The 17,827-nt window shown below is 38.5% G+C and overlaps 1 protein-coding gene across 1 annotated transcript in view; it reads left to right on the top strand.

Annotated features, from left to right (window-relative positions):
* LOC104537515 (ADAMTS-like protein 1) overlaps positions 1–16,603 on the top strand; it is a gene marked incomplete at its 3' end in the record, with an annotated part of 39,197 nt that extends 22,594 nt beyond the window's left edge. The window contains exons 3-4 of the mRNA XM_010180417.1: positions 6,370–6,415; positions 16,367–16,603. Coding sequence (XP_010178719.1) covers positions 6,370–6,415; positions 16,367–16,603 — 283 coding nt within the window. The remainder of the gene's footprint in view (positions 1–6,369; positions 6,416–16,366) is intronic.
* Between the last annotated feature and the right edge of the window lie 1,224 nt (positions 16,604–17,827).

Genomic DNA, 17,827 nt, shown 5'->3' with positions numbered 1-17,827 from the left:
TATCCTTAAAATTTCTAAACAGTCATTCAGGTTTTGGTTCAGACTAAGTATTAAATAAAGGCATTTTTTCCTTTTCTCTTTCTTCTAGCACCATCTTTTTGGTATAATGTATTGCCGTATTCCATTCTTTTTATTTCAGTGAGTTTACTCTAGATACAGCAGAGTTTCACAGAGTAAAGCCCAGTATGATGGCTTTTTTGTTAGTTCCATAGTCATCCCCTTCACATACATGAGGGTCAATGTTTATTTAATCATAGAATCATAGAATGGTTTGAGTTGGATCTACTCCAAACCCCCTGCCATGGGCAGGGCCATCTTTTACTGGAACAGTTTGCTCAAAGCCCTGTCCAACCTGACTTTGAATACTTCCAATGATGGGGCATCCACAACTTCTCTGGGCAACCTGTTCCAGTGTGCATCACCACATGCATGGTAAAAAAAAAATCTTCCTTATGGCCAGCCTGAATCTATCCTCTTTCAGTTTAAAATCATTGTCCTCTGTCCTGTCAGTACAGGCCTTGGTAAAAAGTCTTTCTCCATCTTTCATATAAGCCTCCTTTATGTATTAAAAGGCTGCAGTAAGGTGCCCTGAAGCCTTCTTTTCTCCAGGCCAAACATAGATTCATAGAACCACAGAATACCTCAAGTTGGAAAGGACCCATAAGGATTATCAACTCCCTGCTCCTCGCAAGACTACCTAAAAATAAACTATATGACTAAGAGCATCGTCCAGGCACTCCTTGAACACAGGCTTGGTGCCATGACCGGTTCCCTGGGAACCCTGTTCCAGTGACCAACCACCCTCTTAGTGAAAAACCTTTTCCCAGTGTTCAATCTGAACTTCCCCTGATGCAGATTTATTCTGTTACCTCATGTCCTGTCAGCACCGCCCCATCTGCTAGCCCCCATGAGGAAGTTGTAATCTATGATGAGGTCACCCTCAGGTTTCTCTTCTTCAAGCCGAACAAACCAAGTGGCCTCAGCCACTGTTCATAAGTCTTGCCCTCAAGACCTTTCACCATCTTGGCTGCCCTCCTCTGAAAACACTCTAGTAGTTTGATGTCCTTCTTATACTGAAGCGTCCAAAATCTGCACACAGTACTTGAGGTGGGGCTGCACCAGTGCAGTGTAGAGTGGGACAGTCACCTCCCTCAGCCAGCTAGCAATGCTGTGCTTGATGCACTCCAGGACACCTTAAATGCCAGGGCACACTGTTAACTGATATTGAACTTGCCATTAACCCAAATCCCCAGATATCTTCCTGTGGGGCTGCTCTCCAGCCTTTCATCCCCCAGTTTGTATGTATAACCAGTTTGTATGTATATGCCATCCCAGGTGGAGAAATGGGACTTGTTCACATTAAATTTCAGGCAGTTGATGATTGTTCAGCTCTCTAGTCTATCCAGATCTCTCTGTAAGGCCTCTCTATCCTCAAGAGACTCCACAACTCCTCCTAATTTGGTATTGTTGGTAAACTTAGAGTACATTTGATTGCTGCCTCCAGATGATTTATAAAAACATTTAAGAGCACTGGTTCTAAAATTTAGACCTGGGGAACTCAAATAGTGACTGGCTGCCAGCCTGATGTGACCCCATTTACTATAACTCTTTGAGTCCAACCCACCGGCCAATTGTTCATCCAACATATTATAGACTTGTGTAGCTGTATGCTGGACATTTAGTCCAGAAGGATAATGTAAGAGACAGTATCAAAAGCTTTGAAAATATCAAAAAGAAAAACACATCCACTGGCTTCCCTTGGTCAACTAGATTGGTGACCTTGTCATAAAAGGAAAAGTTAGTTAAACAGTACTTGCCCCTTATGAACCTGTCTTCAACCCTAGCTCTTTCAATCTTTCTTCATAGGAGAGCTGTTCCAGACCTCTGATTCTGGTAATTTTTATGGCCCTCCTCTGGATCCGCTCTAACAGGTCAGTGTCTTTCTTGTACTGGAGACCCTACAACTGAATGCAGTTACTCCAGGTGGGGTCTGACCACAGCAGAGCAGAGGGGCAGAATCACATCTCTCACCCTCCTGGCCATGCTTCTTCTGATGCAGCCTAGATATAATTTGCCTTCTGGGCTGCAAGTACACATTGCTGCCTCATACTTAATTTTTCATCCACCAGTATCCCCAAATACTTCTCTGCAGGGCTGCTTTCAGTCTATTTATCACTGAGTGTATTGATACTGTATTGATACTCCACCCAGGTGCAGAACCTTGTACTTGGCCTTGTTGAACTTCATAACATTCACATGGGCCCATTCATGCTAAGTACGATACATTATTTACATCAGAATCTTTGATTTCCTAATAACAAGATTGTGGAAAACATTATTTATCCAAAAAGTAGGTCTTTAGTTTTTATTTGCCTAGCCAGCTTCCTTCGTGTAGTGACTCAAGGTGGTATTTTGCTTCCTGATTTTATTTATTTTTACTCCTGCAGAAAGAATATTCATAATATCTGTAACTAAATTTGCCAGGGAAACTTGGCTTGTCTATCCATGCCCAAAGCTAGCTATTCCTGTAACATTTCTGATATTAGGGAGTGGGAGTCATAACATTTTTTTTAAAGAGTTAAGAGGAACAGGATGAGGAAAGAGAAATGCAAGATGGTGTTACTTTGTGTGTAGCACAGCCCCATACTTGCTGGCATCATGAGAAGGAGAAGGCAGATGCAGATGGTGTAAGATCTCATGGGAGGAGAAAGGCCAGCAGCATACTTTTCTCACAGGTACAGTGCAGAAACTGGATTCTGTCCCAGAAGAGTGGTTATCAAGGGGTTTGAAAATAAAGGAGAGTGAAGATTGTCCAATGTTACATCAGCTTTCAAATCCCTGTAGTTAATGGTTGCATCAAAATTCACATCCACAAAAATAACCCATCTGTGGCTCATAGTTGCTTGCTTATGTGGAGACTTTCTTAAGAAAAGCATTTCAAACTTTGATGACTGCTGAGAGTAGCAGGAGTTGATGAGGTCCTCCCCTGCAAATCTCTTTCTCATCTGTGGTAATTACAGATAAAGGCAACTTTGGCATGGGGTTACTATTCTTTCTGGCATGGAATATTGCAAGGCTTCTAACTCTAGCTGAGCACAAATACACATCTACTTTAGACCTTTGATGGGGGCGAAGGGACTTGAACTAAGTCCCTCCACAAACTGGAGCCTGGAGGAATAAATACCAGAGTTTCGGGTTGTTTACATTAAGAGAAGTGAATATTTTAATATATTAAAAGTTTCTAACCTCTTTCAGAAAATTTACTGGAAACAAGTGACTAGGTTTGAAGAATGAAACGTGATTCCCAATAGCTTGGTTTCTTTCATATTCACATGATAATAACTGCGTGTTAAGCCAAACCCTCAGCTACTTTTTTCCTCTGCAAAATCCCCTGCAGTGTATTAATAACAGAGAAGATTGTAGAAGTTCCTCTTACTGCTCCCACTCCTTGTGTGCTCTGCAAGATGAACTTAGCATTTTGGGTGACTTCTGACTTTTCCAAGTGTCTGTCTGTACTGCTCGTTGATGTAACTTCTCATTTATACCCTGCATATGTCAGAGGATTTGTGGTGACTGTGTCTCCTGACATGGTCTCACTAATCTGCTGTGGTCATTCCTTGCATGTTAAATGCTGTGTGCTGTGGCATTTTGCGAAGCATCCGTGCTGAGCTATGGGACCCATACCATTAGTTCCAACCCTGCCTAGAAAACATACATGTAGATGCTGCGTATTTCACTGTAGCAGGATTAAGTTCACTAGATGGTTTCAGCTTCCGTATTTTAGGCATAGAGAGGGTCAGAAACAGGACTTACTTTTAAAAAGCAAAATGTGCTAGTTAATTTTTTTCAGTCTTTTTAATAATTTTTCTTTTTTCTATACATCCTATGATTATGAATCCAAAAGTAGATAATTGAGTTTAAAATAATCTGGAATACTGTCCTGAAGCAGTGTAGGTCTGAAACACAAACTACTCTGAAAATCCGTTGTGAAAATATAACAGTGCAGCCTGAAAGAAGGTTGTCTGCGTTTGATTGATGAGTGATAACTGGGAAACTAATGAACTTAAACAACAAAACCTCAAAGTTTGGTCTTGAAGAGGGGACAAGGGGAATTTTCCAAGAGTGGTTCCTAGTTTTCATGAATCATCACAGCACTAGCTGCATCTAGAATTGCACATTTTCTTTGAACAGCCCTGACCATTAGCCAAAGGAGAGAAATTGGAAGAAAAATCTGAATAGTTCTGTGGCATATGTCTAATGAAAGTACATATTCTTTTCCTTAATGCAAAGAATAAGTGGAAAATAAGTGGGGTTTTTTCATTTCAAAACAGACAATATGAAGAAACTGTGAAAAGAAGAAACCGTGAAAAGAAGAAACCATGAGGCAGCTGATAGAAACAAAGCTTAAATTTCCCTGGCAGTTCAATGTTTTTGAGGTTAATAAATTATTGTAGTTGAAATTTTCTTAACAGCAGGCCTGTGTGAAGCAAAGAGATGTCTAATGGGTTCAACAGCGTTTCTGAGAGACAGGTGGAGCGTGTATCAAGCTTGCTGAACAAGCTATTCAGTGTGGTGTACAAGGCCTACACTAGAACTGCCTGAATGTTGCACAATATGCTTTTTTCTATGCTACCTACCAGTGTAAATCTGTACCTTTCTTGAATGTAGCAGAGTGTAAACAGGTTTGGCCTGCACCATAGTATCTCTACTAGCTTGTCTATATTGCTCAGGAATAACTGAGACAGTGGGGGCATTGCTTGGTTGGGTTTTTTTATCATTTTTTAGTTCATAGCTTATTATGAATATAATTTGTATTATTGTACTGCTAAAGCTGTTTTTTTTTCCTAGTGCTACTTACTCTGTGCACACTTTTCACTTCTCTGCATGCTTGCAATGACCAAAGTTTAATTACATTAATTATATAACATTACAAAAGCATCAGATTAGTGGTATTTCTATTGTGATTTTAATAGCATTATCAATATGCCAAATGCTACAAAATAGAATGTGTTACCTTTCTGATTACATTTCTTCTGAAAAAGTGAGAGGGTTTATTTATTTATTTATCTTCTCTTGTGATCATTTACATCACTGTGATACATTTGCAAAACTGTGTTTTGCTCTAATTTTGTACTCACATACATGTAAATTACTACTGAAGGAATTTCACAGTTAAGTCTTATGGAGAAAGGTGGGAGGAAGGATGACTTCAGTAGTTTAAAGGAAATCTATTTGATTTATTTTAGAGTTAACTCAGTATAGAAATGGATTTTCTGGTTTAAAAAAAAAAAAAGGAAAAAAGAATGACACAAATGCATGCAGATGCTGTCCTTTCTCTTGGATAGTTCAGAATGGTTTGGATTTAAAACTTTGGTCTTGGCAGGCATTTAGTCCTCAAGGAATGTGTGCTTGCTAAATCCTGGCCAAAAAAAAAAGAAAGAGGGGGAAAAATATTGTGAAATTAAGAAATTAAAAATGTAAGGAATTCTATTCTGTTGAAGGATAATCTTTAAAAGCCAAGCCCTGCATTCTGATTTGTACTGCGGACCTCCATAGAGTATGCTGTCTGAACTGAAGAAACACATGAATCTTCACCTAAGGTCAAATACTTGGAACACATGCTGCTGAGTGCTAAAAAGATATCTGGGTGTTGACCTTTCTTCTCGGAGCCCTATCAGCATCAGGGCTGGTATGGGTCTGCTGTGGGGGAAAAGAAGGAGAGCCATGGAATGCACACATCAGGGTATGTGCTCTCCTTGATCTCTGCTGGGCCCATCTGCTCTTTGGATGCTGTTCTGCAGCTGGGAGGGATCTGGGAGTAGTAAGGGGCTGGTGGATGGAGGCAGGGTGGAATTTTCATGCTCTCCTCCTCCCCTCATGTCAAATTGGGAAAAAACCCTTGTCCTGCTAGGCTGTCATTTCACACCACTGCAGGCAGGTTTCCTTCCTCACTGTGCATGGCTTGCTCCCCAGCAGACAAAGCTCAGCTGCTCAGACTGTGTCAGTGCTAAGGTGTGCACCTGGGCTATTCCTTTGTGGAGAGCTGGGGGACACAGGGCATAATTAACATTATTCAGGTGTTAATTTACCGCTAATTTCTGTATTCTGACGTCCATCTTTGTTTATAAACTGATGCTGTCTTCTAGAAAATAATTTTTAAAGCACAGGTAGGAAACTGAGGATTTGTAGAATTCATACCTCAATACCCGTATAGGGACAGAGAGCCCTTTGCTTTGGGGAAAAGGGTTGGTGGGGGATTAGGTGACTAGAGATCTTTGCAGGAAAGGTGCTGACACAATAAACATTATGTGTTTGTTTTTATATTCAGATACTAATGGTTTTGGATTTGTTTTTAACTTTTGGACACAGGACCTGTGAAGGGAGAAACATCCGGTACAGGACATGCAGCAATGTGGTAAGTGAAGTATCACTTTGATATGCTACAAATCATCACATATGACAGTCACATCCCTATTACATAAAATAATTTGGTAATGTGATAGGAAGAATACTGTTGCTATCTAAACTGCCTTCATGCCACAGGACTGCAGACAGACCTTTCTCAGTTTCTTGAAGAACTGGAGAGATTATGGCATAGCATGATGTTAAACCTGATTGGAAGGGATTGCAGTCACAGCCTTTCCAAATAAAGTGTCAGTGAAACTTCAGAGCTGGTCTTTACAACCTCCCTGGCAGAACCAAGACCACTTGTGTTCCCAGAATTAGTTTGATAACCAGGTGGTTCCAATTCAACAGTCTGTCAGGCTGGAGGATTAAGCTGTTAAGGAAGACAAGTTAGTAAGAGACATACGTTTCTGTTCACCTGTGCCTTCCCAGTATTGGAATTCCATTGCATGTCTTAGAAAAGCAGTTTTAGATAGCCCGCACCCAGTGTTTTGGCCTTTCCAAGGGCTCTTTCTTGTTTTTTATTTATGGTGAATATAGTTTTCAATACAACAAAATGAGAAACTTCAATTTCTTTGCTCACCAAAGTGAAACTGTTTTCACTGGTGAAAATGGATATAAAGACTTTCATATGGAAAGTTTTATTGGGTGCCAAGAATAGTAAAAGCTCTCAAATTACATGGAGAAATGTCAGTTTAACCAGTGAAGATGGAAAATTACATCAAACGTGCACTGGGCCAAGCTTTCTTATGGCTGATAGGGACATATTCAGAAGCTTTTCAATAGGTGCTTTGTCTAATAAAGTTTAAAAGTTTATAAGTTATATAAATGAATATGTTCCCTCATATTTAGCTTTTATTTTCTTCAATAGACCACAGTTCATAATGAAAGAAACTGCTTCTATCTGAGTCATAGTCTCCCATGCAGTAAAGAGTTCCTCTGAAATTTGTTCTGAGTGTATCCTTTGGGTTCCTGAAATCTCTCATCAGTCTAGACATCTGCTTCACTAACTGGCAACAACTCGACTAGTTAATAAATAGGTCTGCTGGCTAACTAACAGTCTAGTTTCCATCTTTGAGGCACTTAGGCTAAACCAAAACAGTGGAGGGAATGGGAAGGTTAAATTTGTGCCTGTCAAGTTGTATGCTGTAGCTCTCTGAAATATGACACAAAAAGAAAAAAAAAAGAAAAAGAAAAAAAGATGCTACTAAAGGCGAATTGGACTACAGTTAGACCCGTCAGTTTTGGTTTGGTTTGTGAATGCAGCACACTATGACAATCTCCTTCTCCTTCTGACCTGCCCTTATGTATGCTCAGAGCAGTGAGACAAACCAGCATCCTGCTCTGCTGCTGTGAGCTGTTCCTGATCAACCTGATGAGAGGCTGGGGTTTAACCAGCCCTTACTTTGAAATTGCTGCTCAACTTTCCAAGATAAGGAATAACTTTAAAATGTTATTTTTAGCTTAGGTTCTATTATGGAAATGAACAGTTTTCCTTCAAAATTAAAACTTGCAGTTTTGTCAGGCAGTTTCATTACATACCTCGTATTTAGCACTACTGGCTTCAGACTTTCCAGCATAGCAGTAAGGCATGCAGCTGCAGAACTCACTTAATTATTTCATTCCAAATAATCCAAACTGAAGCTTTCAAAATACTTTACTGTGCTGAAATCAGTGGTAGTTTTGCCACTGAATTATGAAGACCCAGGACTGTATTTATGATTTTAACCCCTTTTTTCAGAAAGGGTAAAGAATGAATTGTGCTACATTGCTTTTTTACTTAATAAAATGACTACATGAGTTTTCACTTGGGTTTTTTTTTAATAAACTTGCAGATTTAGCAATAAATAAAATGTTTTCAACCTTCTGACTGCATCATACTTTGACCAGACCCTCCAAATACCATTTTATGTCATAAGAAAAGTACTTGTCTGTATTCTATTTGCAGACATTTGATTTCAGGGGAAAGTATTTTCTATTTTTAAAGTATGTTGAGTCTTCGATTCAGATGTTGTGCCCTTCCACTTATGATCTTTACTAATCTGAGATACTCTGCACTAGTCATTGTTCATTGTGAGGGCACTGCCACCATGATCAGCATCAGAAGTTGTGGTAGGATCCTGCCACAGCTGTGGTGGTCCTCAGCACTGTGTTTCTGGAGCTAGGTACCACTTTGAAATACCTTGTGCAGCACCAGTGAAAACCTAAGGCAGTTTGGGAACACCGAGTGTGCATCTCTGCACTGAATTCCATTCTGTTATTGAACTGTGTAACTCTACCACTTTGAAATACTTTTTGTCTCTCAGAATAGTAAAAAAAAAAATAATATATTTTCTCTCTAATGAAGTCTACTGTGTTTGTCTACAAAATCCACACAATATTGTGTGTTTTTTTCTTAACTCAGACTTTGTCTTTTAAGATTTCATCCACAAAAAAATCAGGAGGATGGGACTTTCAGGCTCAATGAGACCTACGCTTTCATCTGTTAGATTACAGTCTGTTGCTTTAAAGGAAAATAAGAGCAAATCCCCTCATTCCAGGCCTGCTAATGAAGGTAGCTGTCATGCATTATGGAAAGTTCCTTTTTAATTCTTCACTGTGGAAATCAGTGAGTCCTACAAAACAAACTTTCATTTCCATTAGCTTGTGCATAACTTGAGGACTGATGTCATTGTATAAATACCCAGTCTCTTTATTATCTGCAAACTGTCTTTCTGTGAACTGACATGATTTTGTTTATATGACTGTACAGGAAAGGATGGGTAGTCACATATACTAAAAGCAAACTCTGTTTCAAAGATGAAATTGGAGAATGCAAAGAATACTTCTTGGAGTCTGCCTATGAACACGTTTTCATAGGCACTATCATTTGCAAGATTTTGCTACAGCTGGTTTTAATTCATTCTGAAATTAAATTACTGGAGGAGGGGCAGGGAGGCGCGGCAGGAATGAGATAAAGAAAAGGAGAGACAAGGGGAGAGAGTGACGTGTCTGTTTCTTCAGTGGCCTGTATTATCCTAGTGATGGTGAACCATTTTGTATAGTATAGACTATAAGAGACATTGATAGTGCTGTCTATAAAGCTTCTGAGCAGTCCTTAAAAGAAAAATATCCACTCCAGTATGTTCACTACTTGCATTGCCTGGTGTTGATCAGAAGCTGGAAAGATTATGGGTATGAAGCCACATGTGTAAATAGTAAAAGAAGGAATGAGGGAATCTGAAGATGATTTAGGGTTGAATTGCATCCGCTTTTTTCCTCCTTACTATTCATATTGACTCCAAGTATGTTTCCAGACATTTTAGAATATAATCATGTAAGGATAAGGGGAGTCATTTGTTTTTCTTTAGAAAATTACTCTGAATGCAATGAAAACATGTTTTTGTATCTAGCTGAGTTGTTATACTAAACATTATGCAAAATAAACAAAAACATTTCCAAACTGTAAGTAGGACTTTTTTACTGGAGTGTTGGGGTTTTTTTCCCCAAGCTAGCACACTCTGTTCCTTCTTTTAAGCACATTCCTAGTTGCCAGGTTCTTTCCAGCTTTTGTAGCAGGGTGTCATGTCACCTCATTTGCTCTTTCTCTTTTTCAGTTCTTCCACCACTATGCTGTTTTTTGCTTTCTTTTCCCCCATTTACATGAAAATCTATCTGAAGGACTTTTGTTGCAATGAGTACTGTCTTCATACCTTCTCTCTTCATTTTCTTCAATTACCAAACCTCTTTCTGTGATTGAAAACATCTTTCTTTTCCCTGATATTTTTCTTTTTATTGTACTGCTTTCTGAATCAAACCAGAAAAAAAATAGATGCATGAGACTGGCACTCCATTCCCAAATGACTTTGCTTTTCATATTTACTTGCTTATACCTGCCAGCATGATGATGAACACTACATATAAAGATGCTCTTGATATTTTGCTGTTTGACATGAAAACAGACTATGTGGGAAGCTGCACAACATTACTAGTTCTTTCGGCAAGTTTTAGAGCAGTTCCAGTAAGTGTAAGATAAAATCTGTAGATGGTAGGTCCTATTAATCAAACCACCAAAACTTGTAAACACCGCCCGCAGCTCTTTTTCCATATATACCTCACTTTCTTCACTTGGCTGAAATACCAGCTCTAATGGCATGCCCCGTTTTTCAGCTTGCATTCAGACAAGCTACTTCTATCCCTGTTTCTTATCAGATCATGGTGCATTTTGTACACACCAGCACTGATATTGCCCTTCTCTCTTTCTTTGGACAAAATGACATTCTCTTCTTTCCATGTACCAAAGCCCAGCCTATCAGAAAGTGTCAAACCTAAACTTCCATATAAGTGCATAATTTTCAGAAGCATTGACTTGCATGTATGAGAAACATCATTATCAGGCAGAATTTTTTCAGAGGCACAAAAATGTTTAGCTGAATTTAATTTTTTTACCCTCTGGTGAAGTCTTTCACTATCAAACCTCACAATTCGCATTTTGCAGTAAATAAATTACTGAATAAATAAATAAATATAAACACTACACATATCTCCTTACTAATACCAGTCCTTACTAATACCAGATTTACTTAATGTCAGTTTACATTTCTGTTCTTCAAAATGGTAAATTTCAATAACTACCATCTAACTTCTAAATGGGTGCATTTTAAAACCTCAGTGTGTCATCTAGGGATTATTTCTTTGTACTTGGAAACAAGTGCTTTCAATATGTTGTTAATGGTAGCAGCTTTGACTTTTGGATTTGCTGTCTACTCAGCAAGCAGACCTGTGAATCTTTGACTGTTAAATACAGCAAAAAAACCCAGTGCTGCAATTTTATGTAAATGCATAAAGAATCTTTGTAGTCCAAACAATCTATCTATTCCATGTTTATTTAGTACAGAGTAGAAGCATCTGCTGATATTTTCCCATTTACTTTGTTCATACTATTTCTCTCGTGTTTCTCTCTGTCAGATATTGCAGGATCTTGAGGCTGTCAGAGAAAGCTATAGTCTGAGCCCCTGCTTGAGGACCTCAGGCTTTCTTTCTCAGCAGGGAAATCAATGCAGCTGAAACATCATGCATCTGTCATGGAACTTGTTCAATAAGCTGTTCTGTCAGATGCTGCACAGAGTAGTTCAGTTGTTAGTAATTTTTTGCATAAAGGAAAAGCTCCAGGTACAGTAAATCATTCTTGGCGTCTGCAAATATTCAAGCACATATATCGTAAACTGTTTTAAGGTTCCTTGACTGTTCCACCTATCGCAGCCTAGATATGATCTTCCACATTTCACCCACTTAGTAAACTTTAAAAAGCCTGACCCTCTTTTGTCCCATGAAATCTGATCTGCCTATCACCATGAGAGGACATCTGGGATTCATCTTATCTTTTCCTCTGGTTTGTTGATTAATAGAAATTGTTTTGAATGAGATTCAAACATGGCAAAACTCCATAGGCCTTATGAATTACAATAGGGTCAAATAGGAGGTCAAGTTTAAAAAAAAGCTGGATGTGAGGAAGTGAATGAAGCCGTAATAATATGGCCAGCATTAGGTGCCTAAGAGGTGAAGATGAAACTCTTGTGTTTATTTTTAAATAGGCTTCGTATATCAAAGGGGTTTCTGATCAGCTTTAAAATTATATATACTTTCATTGCAGTGGAGGACATCTTGATCTGATAGGAGGAACGGTATCCAGTACGGGCTTAGTGTTTCAAGAATGACTCATGAGCCTTCACAAGCTAAAGCTCATGAAATAGCCATCTAGGACTCACAGAGTTAGAGAAGGAACAGTTGTTTTCTTTTCAGTGGAAATCCTTAAAAAGATTTAGTGACTAGGAAGCTTGAAGATAAATGGACTTAGACAAGACTTTCAAGTTCATTAGTTTTTTCTGATTGTTCAAGGAGTGCAATGGCAGTGGTTCCTCATGTCTGCAGTGGCCCACAGATAATTTCCAAAAGAAAATAAAGCCATTATGATTTTTTTAATATTGCACCAAAGCTGGAGTAAGCTGAAAGAGGACTGTAGTGCTTTTGCAGGCAGATACCAGTGTTGCCACATACTCCAAGCCAAACACAGGCCATGTGGATGTGATTAGCAAAATAGCTTGCAAAACTACAGAACCCATGCAAAGACATGCTACCTTGGGTTCACTGCTATAACTGAGTTGACCCATGACTTCTGGCTGTCTCAAACTGGGCACACCCTTGTGTGTCCACCTGTTGTGCAGGTAAACAAACTCCATACTGTCAGATAGCTTCCAAGATCAGATCCTTAGATGGAGTAAAATGTAAATTCACTCAGGCCACTAAAGCAGTGCTAGGTGGCAGCTGTAGAGGATCCACTTCCACCAAGCCCCCATGCACATATCAAAAGCAGACTGATTTTTTTTAAGGGGGAAAAGACTTTGTGGAGTCAGAGTCTATAGTTTCTCTTGTCCAGGAGCCAGCACTGCAGAAATGAGGCACAGGAAGACTGCCTCAAAATGGCAAACACTTTTATCAAAAGGTGTGCAAAATATTAAGAAGAAAATAGCGATTTGCTGCTTGAACAAATAATGCAGAAAAACACTAGCTTTGCCTTATATATTATTTCAGCAACTAGAATACTCATTTATAGGCTGTGACCTATATCTTATATTATACTGGACAAAGCCCAGCATGAAGAGGCTCTGATCCCCACTGATATATAACACAAAACAATAAATACTATGTTTAAAAACCTACAAAACAAACAAAAAATGTGGACAAGAGATTAATAAGCAGTGCCAAGTTCTATATAGTTCTTACTTTTTCAGTCTTAGTGGGCCATGTCCAAGGATGGGCAATATTCAGACCACTGCTTTTCTTGACATTGTCCGTTTCAGTATAAAAAAGCATTACACAGCTGATGTAGGTTTTATATGTGTAGATGCAAGTACATGTGCTTTCCTAACTGGAAGAACAGTTCTCCCCTGAGGAAAGGGGATCTTCAAAGCCTTCGGGTAGATTTAGGATTCAGGCTTACAGTAGAATAAAAGTGGTGGGCCAGATTGTGACCCTTTTTCGTATCTATGTGCCAAGATAAGTATGCATGTCTGTGTTTGTGACTGCTTGAATGTATTCTTTGAATGGCTTCAAGTTGCACATGAAAACTTTTAAACACAAGCTCTACTATTTAAAGCCATTGTTTTATTTTGATCATGATATCAAAGACTGAAAGTATTTAACATTGGTCCTGGTCACCTGCCGTGTCCTGAAAGTTTTTTATATTGACTGTACATTGTTTCTTTCTTTGATTTAAAAATAAAATTCAACACAACAAACATAGTATTGAATACAGTACAAAGCAGGATTATGAACTCTCTATGTTGTGTGCTTGATTGGGCTTTTCTGTTTTTGTAAAAATAAAGCTATTGCAAGCCAGGAAGTTGAGAAGGAAGAGCCAAGCTTGAACCAAACAAGAGAGTTGGCTTGGATCTCTGCAATAAGCCTAAGCCAAACCAATAGACCTGAGTATATTCATTTATGGACAGAAAAATGCACAAGACAATTTTGTGCGGGAAATAAAGCCACAGTGTTCCTCTTTGTTTGTCTCTTCTCTATTTGAAAATAGAGCTAAAGCAGATCTTGGGTCAAACTAACTGTCTTATTCATCCTCTGTTTAAAAGCAGAGCATAAAGACCACTTTTTTTCTAATTACACAACTATAGAGGAATAATGAATTTCCCACATATTTTTCTGCTCTCTTCACTCTGGGCTGCTGTTTAAAGTTTATCTTGTATCAGTAGTTTGCCCAGATCACAAAAAGGGGCTAATTGCCTTGAAGAATTTCTGAGATTTTAAAATTAACTGAAATACTTCCAGCATTTTACTTTTTTTTTTCTTAATCTTCCATAATGTATGAATAGAAAAACTGTCTGCTGTCTTAAGTGCTCCAGCAGCAAAATTCCAGTTATGAGCTTGGGCTTTCAACCTCCACTTTCAAAAAGGATGAATGAGCTCTGGATTATTGCTTTTTAATGCATTTTTTCTAGATTTAGCCCAAATCCTTTTTTCTCCTATGCCTTTATCTAGTTAACCTTTTGTAGCAGGCACACTGTTCCTTTGTATTTAACAGAACTTTTGACTGGAGCTTGACTCATTACTTTTGGACTGCATCACACTGATACAAAACATATTAACAAAAATTTGCTCCCAAAGCAAATTACCCAAAGATCTGTAACATAAGGCCATGGCTTTTATGGGTGTATAGTTCACTGTAAGAAATGTTTGGAGTGATGTGATCCAACATCATTCAAGATTCAAACAAAATGGGCATAACCACATTGCCATTACACAGTGAATGTGAGGCCAGATTGGTTATCCCAGGTTTGAGCCAAGGTTAAAAAAATGAAAGATTTGTAGCCAAGATTCTGCCAATTTGGTTCAAGAGTAGATTTGAAAGCTTGATTTTAAGACAGATTTTGTTTTAGATCTTAATACTAAACAATAATTTTTTAATGTCATAAAATCACATGTAGGCCCCATGCCATTTGTAGTGAAAGCTGTAATAATATTCCCTATTTAAAAGAAGCAGAAAAGCATTAGTGAATAAAGGTGTAGAAAAATGTCTGAGAAACAGAGGTGATTATTTAAACCTTAGAAGACATATTTTGCATCAATAGCAGCAAGATAAGAGGTCTGTGAATGAATTTGTGATTAATGATACTTGAATTCCTATAGGATTAAGTACTTTGAGGACAGAGAATACAGGCATCTTATATTGACTATTCATGTGGTTGTATATACATTAAAATCCTTCCCTATCAAATCTATAATTGACTTTTATGATACTCTACAAAAAAATGTTACAGTCCTCAAGCAAGGTTATAACAGGTATTAATTTCACATGGTATTTGACTAGGTATCACTGAGGGGCAGATTTCCTTACAGCAAGGTGGAGAACTATGAGACCTTAATAATCTGAGGTAGCCATATTGCCAATATTTGCTTTTTTGTCATGGTTCTTATGATGCTTAATGTTTTTCCTAAAGCTTAGCTCCTGTATTCCTCTAATTATGTGAGAAATTAACGTTACTTTTCAGAAAAACCCAGTGAATCTCCAGCCTTTGTGGTTGCTTGCACAGGAAAACTTGAAGTAGCATTCTTCAAGGATTGAAAACTGGAAAGGAAATAAAAAGAAATAATGTTTTTTTTCCCTGAAGTCTCATAATTTTGAAGCTCTTCTTGCTGTCTTGAGAACTTGACTTACGGTTTTCAGTGCTAAATGATGACAAGAAAGTGTATCTGGATAAGAAAAGCCTCATGTTCTTATCAGCAAGAGACTTAAACTAGTATGAGTGTTCTTTGTTTTTTATAGCAGGTGTACTGGATTCAGAGTAGGGTTTATATGTCTCACGAACTCCATGAAGGATTAACAAAGGAACTTTTAAAAAGTTTTCCCAATAAAATAATACTAAGTCGCTAATTATGCAAGTTATGAAATCTTAGGTTAAAGAAATGCTAATAGGTATTACATTTTTCTGATTCTTGTTGCTCTACCAACTGATTTAGGTCACTGAGGTGAAAAAAAAAGCTAGTGAGGGGAGCTTAAATAAACAAACAATTAAATCACAGAATTCTTTTTTCTTTCTCTTCAAAAAAAGACCAAAATTTGGCTGAAAGAGAGTGGCTGTGCACACACACTTATCCACATATGTGCACAAGTGGAAAGAGGCTTAGCAAGAGCATTTCAGGGCTGTGGTTAAGACATGTACAGTGCATTTCTTATGTCCCAAGCATATTTACACATGGTCTAGATGTACTTCCAATACTTTTGCAGAAAGAAGAAAGAACGGTATAATTATCCAGTTGAATTATGTGTAGCTGTAGCTATTTCAATCAGTCTTCTCTGACTAAACAGAAAAACTCTCTACATCTGGCAGCTGTGGAGCACAGCCAGCTGCATGATACTGCAATGGGCTGTCCCGAATAGACCTCCTGACCTTTTCCTCTTTCTTTTCTGCAGGACTGCCCTCCAGAAGCAGGTGATTTTCGTGCTCAGCAGTGCTCTGCTCACAACGACGTCAAGTATCAGGGACAGTTTTATGAGTGGCTTCCCATCTCCAATGACCCTGACAACCCGTGCTCACTGAAGTGCCAGGCCAGAGGAGCGGCTCTGGTTGTGGAGCTGGCACCAAAGGTTCTGGACGGGACCCGGTGCTACACTGAATCCCTGGACATGTGCATCAGTGGCTTGTGCCAAGTAAGGAGAGAAGCCCTACCCTAACACCTTTCTTCATGACTCCTCCCCTCAGATCTCTCTCATGTGCTCACTTTCTCTCCTCCTCCATACTTGCGTCGTCTTACGGTCTTTATCTTCTGTTTTCATTCTCTTAAGCTGACTTCTTGTACCTTGTTTAGAAGAGGTATAAAAATTCAAAGGTTATTTTCTCATTTTATTCTCTTTCCTTGGTTTTCTTTTCCTTGAGGATTGTATTCTTAGTTTTTGAAGTGTTTTGTATAGTTAGCAGCAGTTAGAGATTTCATTTGAAAGCAGTATAATAAAATAGTGATTTAACTTTTAATTTGGATATACCAATATTTTCCAAGTCTATGAAATCACATTATCTTTGAGGATTATTTCTTTCTGTAATTCACAAATCACATAGAAGTAGATGAGGTACTAAACTGGAAAATATGCCATTAATTTGCTACAGGACTAAGCAAGCTGCTGCACCTCCTTGGGCCTCAGCTTCCCTGTTTGTTGAAAGTGAAACTTTTTAAACCTTCATTTCACCGTGTGTAGAGATCTATTGATCATTCAACCATTTTATTGACATCCTAATTTGTTTTTATATTATTTTCATACTTTTACTTATATATTGCTACTTTTTTGAACCTGCCTACATCAGACTTTAGTCTTCTCCACTACTTGTAGGCTACAGGCTGATGGAGGGGAGGACATTTGCACCATCTCTGTTAAGTACTGAACACACCTGAATCTCAAAAAGAGTTGAGTCTAGATTCCTGTTTCAGTGCCCAATCTTCAAATCTGTGCAGTCTTGATGTGCTGTTGGCTTTCTAGTGTACTTTCAGCTACTTTATGTGCCTTTGGAAGCTTTCCTCCCTGTTTTCTTTCTCTTTGATTTTCTGTTCTGAGCCAGAAGCTGTCCTGCAGTAAATGAAACAGAGTAGGCAGTTATTGGGCTAATCTCATTACTGATCTGAAGAAGACAATCATCTAGGCCTCTTGACCTCTGCTGAGTGCACAAGTTTCTCAAAATTCCAGACTGCCTAATGAGACAGACTAATTTCAGTCTTCTTTTGTGGTTTTTTAATCTTTAAAACCTAACTGGAGGCACAGGAATCTGGATGGGAAAATTACTTAAAATATTCTGCCTATAGTAGCCTGAAAATTAGGAGCATTGCATTCAGGCTCTGTGTCAGGTTGATTTCTGTTTTGGTCCAGATATGAAGCATACTTTTC

Source organism: Mesitornis unicolor, unplaced genomic scaffold (assembly GCF_000695765.1).
Source record: "Mesitornis unicolor isolate BGI_N332 unplaced genomic scaffold, ASM69576v1 scaffold6653, whole genome shotgun sequence".
NCBI lineage: Eukaryota > Metazoa > Chordata > Aves > Mesitornithiformes > Mesitornithidae > Mesitornis > Mesitornis unicolor.
Note: the sequence above shows the minus strand (reverse complement) of the source record. Positions and strands in the feature narration are given on the sequence as shown.